The sequence below is a fragment of the Crocodylus porosus genome, unplaced genomic scaffold, assembly GCF_001723895.1.
Source record: "Crocodylus porosus isolate Cpor-Errol unplaced genomic scaffold, CroPor_comp1, whole genome shotgun sequence".
Lineage (NCBI taxonomy): Eukaryota > Metazoa > Chordata > Crocodylia > Crocodylidae > Crocodylus > Crocodylus porosus.
Genome location: NW_017728949.1, coordinates 4,551,163 through 4,560,810, shown reverse-complemented (window position 1 = coordinate 4,560,810; position 9,648 = coordinate 4,551,163). Strand labels below are relative to the sequence as shown.

Below are 9,648 nucleotides of genomic sequence, written 5' to 3'. Positions count from 1 at the left end.
CTTGCATATGTGTATGTGCCCATATATGCCAGTCTCCATTATCTTCGTTCTAACAGATTGTTAAGACATGTTAAACAATAAAACAGCTATTAGAAAGGACTGTAATATCATACTCCGATCCATATTTAACACATTACATTACGTGATGGCAGCAGTGAAGCATAGTTAATCATTTGCAGACATTTTATTTATAGGAACTTAGGATTTGCAGAAATATAGAGAAAGACAAAACTGAACAAAAACATGATGTGATGTGATGTGATGTGATGTGATGTGATGTGATGTGGGAGTCCTGCATACAACTCCCGTCACAAGCATGATATAGAGAAGATTAGAGTTCAAGGTGGAAAGGCTGAATGTCATCTCAGCCATAAAAGGAATTTGAGAAAGACAATGTCTGGCATGTTTTGATCTAAGGTTTCAAGTTTGAATGTGAAACAGTCGATGGTAGCTGACAGTGTTTTATGTTCTAATTTGAAAACAGTTTCATTTGTTGGCTTCTGTTTAATGAGTGAGAGCTTCTTTTAGAGAACTGAAACAACAGGATCTGAAGCTAGAACCAGCCTTTTGCATAAAGTTACAGAAGATACCACTACAATCTTTATGGTCACCTTTTGAAAATAATTTAACTTCACCCTTGTCCTGAAGTCAATGACTATATCAATTCTAAACATTGCCACAGTAACATCTCTTAATTAAATGGAAGACAAGACAGATTTTTAATGACAACCACTGAATACTTGAAGAAAGAAAGCTAAAGAAAAAGGAGTTAATGCATGTGTGTGTGCATGTATGTCTAGGTATGGGTATCAAAAGGCAAAAAATCATGGACAGAAGGTAAAGGTTCATTTGACATACTGCTTTCTATCATGTAGCCACTCCCTGTTTCTTCTGAAAGCGGTGAATAAAAAATTAACTTAATTTTGGGCAAAGCTTCAAGATTTTTATTGAACAGTATATAACTAATAAACAAGATTATACACTTTCTGCATTTTCATGGAAAATAGACTGTTAAACACAGCAACAGACCTCCTGCCTTGTGGACTGATGCTAATTTAGCATTCTTAAAAGCAAGGACCCAACAGAGTTTGAGTGTCCTCCCAGCAACAGCCTAATAGGGCTCCTGCAGTGAGACCTTTCTCTCCAATAGCTCTGTCAGCATTAGCTCAGATACAATCAATGTTACCTCCAGCGCAGCATCCAGTGACACAATGCCAGCAAAAGGAGCTTAGATCAGGCTTTTACAGCAGCAGTGTCATCAGTGCTAGGCAGTGCTGATGTTGCTGTGGGAATGCTCAGCACTAATGCAAGAAATGGCATCAAATTTATAGCACTGAATGGAAATTCATCATTTCTTTATACATTAGTGTATTGTTCTGCCTCCATCCCACAACTCCTTCAGTTATCACTGCAATGACACACAAGCCTTGGTCTTAATAGTGTTTGGTTTCAGCTGATCAACAGATATGCTGAAATTTGACAATAAGATATTTGCCTGCAATAGCAATAGCTCTTAATGCTAAATATGTATGTATCTGTATGTATGTGTATATATATGTATGCATGTATGTATGTATATATAGATACACACATACACACATGTATGTATATGTACATATGTATGTATATAGATACATATACATATGTGCATGTATATACACACAAACACACACACACATACATACACGTACATATTGGTACAATACAACTCATAGAACCAATGGCCAAAATATAGCCATTTTTGGGTGATAGGAGTATCCTTGAAATATTAATGCGTAACCTTCTTCTTCATTTATTCTACACCAAACTGTAAAAATTACAAGGTATATTCTCTTCTCCCCCCACTCTATAATAAGAAATTTGAGTTTTATTTGTTTAAATTAGGAAGCCAAATAACAGAATCTGCTACAAATCGCCCATTTCAGTTTTCTTCTTTTAGTTAACGGTGATATGGAATGGTTTAAATGTCTTCTGTGGTTCCTCTGGAGGCATTTTCACATAGACCCCAGTAGTGAGATAATGTCTTTTCCGTATCTATAAAATATATGAATAAAATAAGTTTAATTCTGTGTGAGACTTCCCAATGCAGACACTGTTAATCAGTCACTGTAATGATTTGGGAAACAGTAATAAGCAAAAGACATTGGGTTGATAAAGCCAAGTGGTGTTTGTCCAAAGGAGCAGCTGTGATAGATTAGCTTTTAGGTAACATTCAGAAAAACTCCTATTAAATTAATAGTAAAGTGGGTGCAGGTTGCAAAGTTCAATGCCAAATCAAAATTATCAGTATTTAGATCTATGTGTTTAATTTAGTTCATCTAGCAATCTGCTTTCTGGATCTAGCTTTATTGTTCAGGGTGTTTGGTTCTGACCGTTGGGATTGGATGTTTTCTAACAGGCAATATACCTTAAATGACCTACTGTCTTTAAGAGAAAAACTAACTAAATGCTCTGATTCCCTATTGCCTTCAGTCTGTGCAGCTATTTACACCTGTGCACAGTGAATGTAAAGCACTACCAAATACAAAATCTGCACTGTCAACAGTGGCAATTTTCTACGTCTTCATAGAGAAGTGGACAGACAGCGCAGTGGGTAGCACTGAAAAACCAAGACAAAGATGTGGAAAAGAATATGCATAGAGGCTATGTAACCTTAGATCCCAATAAAGGCTGGTGAGCTTCCGCTTGGGATTTCAGTACTTTCTTGTATCAGAAGCTAAAAAAGAATCAAGTTCACTGGTAGGACATGACTTCTTTCTGCTACTTCGGCTATGTAAAACAGTCATAAACTGGCTTAAATGGATGGTCAAATGTGGTTATTTTTTGTCACTAGCAAGACAACAGGAAGGAGCAAGGGCATTCCAGTGAATCCAGTACCTATTTTTTTCCTATGGTTTTCTCTTTCCTCCTCTTGTATCTATGCAAACTATCATAATTTTATGCTGTTACAAATATGGTACTTACTGCTCTGCTCAAAAGAAAGGCTGAGATTATGATACTGTAAAGAAACAATCCTGATGCAGCAGCTCCTAATATCCAAAGGTAAAGGTCAGTGTCTGGGCAGGGCTCAGGATCTGAAACAAATCAAATTAAACATAAACCTGGTGAGAAATCCACTTCAGTTATAGTGTACTGCAGCTGTCTATGGTAAAACTCACCAATGTGTTAGTAAAGCCAAACACTGTAGTCCACACCCACTCAAAAATCCCATTTTTCTCTGAAGAAAATTGGCTTGGGTAAGGAACTACATGACTTGGCCTCTGCTATTTATGTGCTTATACATACACATTCATTTAGGCATGAATGCATGATAAATGTGGTATAGTCACATGGTTTTCATAGTCAAGCATGTAAGCATGACAGTTTGATAAATACATTATGACTATGTTATCTCTCTACAAGTAGCTTTTAAAGGGATCAAACATAATAATTCTAACTTGAAATTTTGTTTAACCCTCTATATTGATTCCTGTAAGACAAGGTAGCAGCTCACTTAATAACACATGAAATAACATAGACTCATAAAGCTATTTTACTCACCAATGACATAGAGCTGTGTCCCATTGCCTGTGTTCATAAAATAGGGTGGTGGATACATCCTCTCCATCTTGCAGATATACAGACCAGTATCATTAGGCTGTAGCCCTGTGAGAGTGAGAGTCACGTTGTTTCGGCTAGGGCTAACATGACACTGAATGATCTTTTCCACACTGAACATCTCATATTCAGTTGTGTAAGTTGAAGCACAGATCTCCGTGAACTGGTTGCCTGTCTGCTTAAGCAGAGTCACTCGGATTTCCTTTGCGTTCCCAATGTGCTTATATTCACACACCAAGCTGGCAGTTCCTTTCCTGTTTGCCAGGACCATTGCTGGCTGGGTCACTTCCATGACTGTGATAAAAAAAAACCAGAGCATTCTGATAAATGCATGTGTTAAAGAAATGTGCTTCATTAATTTGTGCATTCTTCATTAAAACACATAAAAGCAAATTAAGAGATTCCAGCATAAAAAGTTTTAGTCCTGGATAATTTACACAAGCTCTAGTGGATCCTTTTGAAATCTATAGGAGACTTTGCTTCATACAGAGTTAATAGACTTTTTAAATGTCTCCATTGATATACTAGAAGTTGTGTAGAAATTAGTACACTCTGCAGTAAATCTCAGTATTCCTCATATATCTGAATAGTATGACAGACTCATAATGGATCTATATGTCTATTGTCAATATACATGTCTATATACCATAGTTTTCTGCTTAAAGCAAACTATTGTTAATGCATAAAATTTAAAATAAAAGTAAGATTGATTTTCACTTTACATTAAAATTGATTAGGTGTTGCAAAAATTTAAAACAAATTTTCTAAAGGTAGAAATAAACACTTAGACTGAGATCCTATGTGGAAAATTTCAACCAAGAACATACTTTACTTGATTATTAGGGCTAAGACTAGAATGGGTCCAAAACCATTTCTGCAAACATTTTTCAAATTCTTTGTTTAGATTTTCAGATTTTCAATCAGTCTGGCTTCCCCAACTATTGAGGAGTTCTAAGCCCAAATACTTGTATGTCATGGATTCTCATAAAATACTGAAAAATTTAAAAACAGGAAGGGAAAATGTGCTACAGTAATTTATAGATTTATGGGTTACAGTCAACTGCTGTTATTCATCACTCTGTAGTTTCCATTTTCTATATTAATGTACATAGATTTTGCTTTGGTAAAGATTGCAGAAACTGACCCACTATCATGTGCTCAATTCAGTTTTGTGTTATGGCGAGTTCAGAGAGCATTTATGTCATTCAGTACTGCAAATACAAAGGGAAGGAAATTTTCTCTGCAGCAACGATTTCTTTGCGAAGGTCTGATTTAGACAAATCCAGCTCTTTTTATATTTCTGATCTATTCAGGAGTCTTTCATCACAGCTCTAGAAACTGGGCTGCTTTGGCATCAGCCTGTTCTTCCAGAGAAGTACCATTGCATTTTTTCTATTCCAAATAGAATTCCAAGACCTTCCCAAACTACTACTGAGAGACCCGGCATCAAATATATCCTGTCCTTGTAATACTGAGTCACTGTCCTGCATAAAGGTGAAACTGAGAAAATGCAGACACCCCCAGCCACCTTGTCTCCTTTATCTACCCACCTTTAGCGATGCCAGTGGCTGTGCAGAGAGAGCCGATGGTGATCAATAGCGCAATCATTCCAATGCAGAGATGGATATCAAAGGGGACAAAGCTGGCTGATGTCCTCTGACTCCAGACCAAGCTGGAACTGTCAAAACTGCAGGGGAAGGGCAACACCTTTGAGGATACTGAATCTTTGAAATGTTTGAACCCACACAGATTCAGTGTATATATAGCTTTGATCCTAGTTATATACACACACTGTACCTGAAAGGTATATGAAGCTTTGTTTTGGTTTTACGAGAAAGGAAGTAGTGGGTTTGATTAGTACGTGCACAGTTAACCACAAACAGCATGAACAAAAACAACGATTCAGCAAATGGAAAATGTATTCAATCCGAAATCTATCATTCGTTCTTCTTTATGAGCTGGGGGAGGAAAGTTAATAGTCTAATAGACCAGTTCAGCCCTTTTGGCACTGCCAGCTTTCAAGTATTGAGGGTTTCTGCAATCACCAGGAATTTCCTAGTAGGAAAGCATGAAGAAAAATATGTGTACATATATGGTTATACAGTGAATAGATGCAAACTAACCTTTTGATAGAGGTCTTGCCTCCTACCCCCACAATTTTGTGCTAATTTTAGTATTTGTGCTTTTGATGGTTTGAAAGTGCCATTCCCTCCTTGTTCAAAAAATCTGGTTAAAAGTTTGAATGTTTTGATCTTTCTAAATCTAAGCAATGTGACCTGAAACAGGACCACAACTTTTTATATTTTCCTATCTCCAAATAGTGTTCATATGTCTAGGTGTTTAGGTGAGAATTGCCAGCCACTTTCCCTGTTTATAATCCTTTACCCACCTGAGAAAAGTGTCATGAGACTGACACATGAAATGCACTGCAGAAGCATTTAATATCCACCTTGCTTATAGCGGCTGTCTAAGCTTTGAGAACCATCCTGTGTTTTTTAGTGACAGGCTGTCAGGTCAATGGCAAAGGAGTATTTTAAACACTAAATACATACATTTACATAATAGGCCAAATAAATGGTTCCTTTTTTCCCCTCTGTGAAGCTGTATAATGACTTCATTTGCATAGCTAGAGTTTCATCTTAACCAATGTTCAAAACATCATGTATTAAGGTATAAATGAGTGTAAGTTGAAATTACTGGCTTGGCCTTGACACTAACATATCCAGGATAATGATAAAATTAACTTTTATTCTTTTTTGCCTTGGATTTACATGCTAAGTCAATAATTCAGTCACCCATAATTTAAACTGCTGGTGACTGAATGAGATTGTATGTTGATTATTCAATTACCTGATAAGAATTTACTGGGATTACCATGGAAAAATAAACATTTTCTGCTTCAGGTATCTGAAATAACCTTCATGTATCCCTTTAACAAGTATGAAAGATACAGAAGCATTACAACTCTAGCAAACATTTTAAGTGCCCACCCCCCTTTCCTTAGACTGGTCCCTTTCTGGAGTTGCCTTTTTGGATCCCTATTACCTTTTAGTCTAGTCTTTCCTCACAGGCCTTTTGTTGTAATAACTGTCCTTTCATCTGTGTAAGGCTGGAGAAAACAGTGCACAGAGCTATCCTCAGTGACAGGGCACTGACATTGGACTAATGGATGAGTTAAAAAAAATTCCCATTACAAAAATGTCTCTCCTATCCCTGCTCTTCCATCCACAGATGATAGGGAATGGACAAAACCATATTTGAAGACAATTCATAGTTAAATGGGCTCATAGACGAAAGGATCTGCTTATGAAGTGCTGATATAACTTGTTTCTTCTCTATTCAGTCTCTCATATAACCAATCGTTGATAGACCAGGACTCTGAAGCATGACCCCTGATGTGAATTAAAGCATCCCCAAGGCCTTATGACTGCTCTAACTTATCTTCTGTTTCATGTAGCCTCTTATACACTCAGTTATTACACCAGCCCTTTCCTCTCCATCATTTTAAACATCACCTTGTTCCCTTTCCCTGTATCCAGACCTCCTCTGATACATAGCTTATGCTGGGGGTCAACATAAATGATGATAGAGCCCTCATGCTGACTTTGAGTTGCGAGGTTTCTTCAATGGGAACCTTTCCCAGTTCTATTTCTATCAGCCTATTCATTGCTCCTATCATGCCTTCAATTAGAATGGAAGATTTTTGGACTATGTCTTAGGTGTTTTAAAGTATCTAGCCTGCTGTTAATTATAATAATATTAATTTTATCCCTAGGGCATCCCTAAATCACCAAATAGTAGGTTACTTTTGTACTTTATATGTGCTATCATAACTTCCATCATTATAGTCCTCATGAGGGATTGGACTAATGACCATCAGAGTTAAGTATTAATAGCTTGAAATAACAATTCAGTTTAGGAGGTGAACTTTACTCATGCCCTCAGTAGACAGCATACAGGGACACATCTTGAATTGAACATTGGGCTACACTGAAATAATTAGGTGCACTGGAATTAGATCATCAACAAATGTAAAAGATCTTTGCTATTTTAGGTTGATGTCTGGTGTTTTATTTGAACTTTATATATTTAGTTTAGCAGGGCAAACACTTTATCTTTAGTTTATTCAGGGCAAAACCTGCAGCTACCATGAAGTCAAAATTCCCATTACAAAATACTATTATTCACAATTATTTTCACACTTAAAAAAATTACACTGCCCTAACTATATTTTTCTTCAGTAACAGGAACTAAAAATAATAGATAAGAGAAGTTTAACATTTGCATAGCATCTAGTTTCAGGATATCTCGTTGAACTCACAGTGTGAGATTTTGTCTAATTATGTTAAACAATTCGTGTTTCTAATATGTTAGCTCACCACAAAACCATCAGATTTTTAAATGCACTGTCATTTTTTTTTTTTAAATCGAGACCTCTAAATGAAATGGCTGAAGAAGAAAATTCTTTCTACAAAACAATACATAAAGGAGGAAGGAAATAACACTTAGAGTTGCTGGAAAAATTATTGTTTCATTACCTTTAAAGGATGAAAATCTCTTTGCAACGTAAGCCCTAGGTATGACCAAGTTTGGTGGATTAATCTTGGTTCCTGGGGAAAACACAATTCACATGACAAAGCTATACAAAATAGGATGTCTCACAGTTCTGGACTTTCTGTCAGCCTTTAATGTAAAAATAACAGGTTGGATCCCTGCTGTGTACTGTTTAACAATTTTAAATTAACTGAATTTGGAGTCATCAATAGAGAAACTGGCTTTTTCTGGTACATACGTGATAAATCTGACTGTGGATTCTTTTCTGTGAATGCTGGTCAGTCAGCTCTGGACTGCTCTTCTAGTGTAGTTCAATGGAACATATACCACTGGTTTGTCCAAGTACCTGTGAGATTCTATAGTTATTGATAACTCCTCCTTTTAACCTTTCCCTCTACTGATGTTGATGCCAAAATTGTATACAATTAATTACATAAGACACTCCCTACCCAGGCACAAGGGTATCTACGGCTTACGTAATTCAGGCCGTATCTACATGAGACACTGACTGCATAGTCATTACTGCATGGTCATTGAGTGCTTGTTTATGTACAGTTACCAGAGTTACTGTGCAGTAGCATTGCCAATGGCTTTTGTGACACTGACTGCACAGTAGTTCATTACTACTACACAATAGTGTCAAATCATGCTTCCTGCCACACCTGGGTGACTGGTATCTCCCAAGTCTGGGGGGGGGCACCAGCAGAGCACAACTGGGGGTGGGATCCTACAGCAGCCAGCTGGTGACTAGGGTCCCCCAACAGCTAATCACAGCAACTGGAGGGGGTCCCCCAGGGGCTGATTACAGTGACCGGGGGAGGGGGTCCCCACACTGAAGTACCCTCGTGCCAGCACTTCCACATGTGGCACAGCAGCCAACATCTGATGCTGACGTCCCACCAGCTGAGCCAATTTCAGGGGGGACACAAGCACTCTCCATGCCCCCTTACCAGCCAGAGTGCTCGCTCTCAGGGTGGGGCACCAGCGCTCTCAAAGGGGGCATGTGCCCCCACCCCGTGCTCCCCCTTTGCATTACTTATGCTGCCACACAATATTACTGCACAGTAGTAACAGGCTACTGCATTGTCAGTGCCTCATGTAGACATGGCCTCAGGAAGCAAATTACCCTGCGGTGCTCCAGAGAATATTTCAGGTTAGAACTGAAGGCAGCTACCATAACAGAAACTCTATCCTATAGCTAACTAGTTGTTATATTTGTAATTATTTCTGATAGCACCAAAGAGCCCTGATTTCAGATCAATGTATAGTACAAACACGTAAGTTCCCTATGCAATGAACATGGTGAATTAGGCACCTAAAAATGTGACTCTCAGTTGCCAACATTCTGAGTATGTGGGACACCTAAGCTGGCCAGTAGGAAATGCCAAACATGACATGGTTAAAGAGAAAGGCATGTCTGAAATCCTGCAGGTGCCTACGTATAACCTGGAGTTAAGCCATGTCTGCATAATAAACTTCCCAAACGCACTGGCTTAT

The 9,648-nt window shown here is 37.9% G+C and overlaps 1 protein-coding gene across 1 annotated transcript; it reads right to left on the bottom strand.

Moving 5' to 3' along the window:
• Positions 1-1,624: 1,624 nt before the first annotated feature.
• Positions 1,625-5,369, bottom strand: CTLA4 (cytotoxic T-lymphocyte associated protein 4). Its single transcript, XM_019553629.1, has 4 exons — positions 5,148-5,369; positions 3,541-3,891; positions 2,965-3,074; positions 1,625-2,034 (listed from the first exon to the last, which is right to left on the bottom strand). The coding sequence occupies exons 1-4, from the start codon at positions 5,203-5,205 to the stop codon at positions 1,936-1,938; spliced, it is 618 nt and encodes a 205-aa protein (XP_019409174.1). The 5' UTR covers positions 5,206-5,369; the 3' UTR covers positions 1,625-1,935.
• Between the last annotated feature and the right edge of the window lie 4,279 nt (positions 5,370-9,648).

Bases quoted from the DNA above. Each gene is read 5' to 3' on its own strand.
- CTLA4 (XM_019553629.1), bottom strand. From the start codon at position 5,205: ATGATTGCGCTATTGATCACCATCGGCTCTCTCTGCACAGCCACTGGC. The intron at 3,892-5,147 runs GTGGGTAGATAA...TTTTTATCACAG, and splicing joins AGCCACTGGCATCGCTAAAG to TCATGGAAGTGACCCAGCCA. The intron at 3,075-3,540 runs GTGAGTAAAATA...GATTTGTTTCAG, and splicing joins GACACAGCTCTATGTCATTG to ATCCTGAGCCCTGCCCAGAC.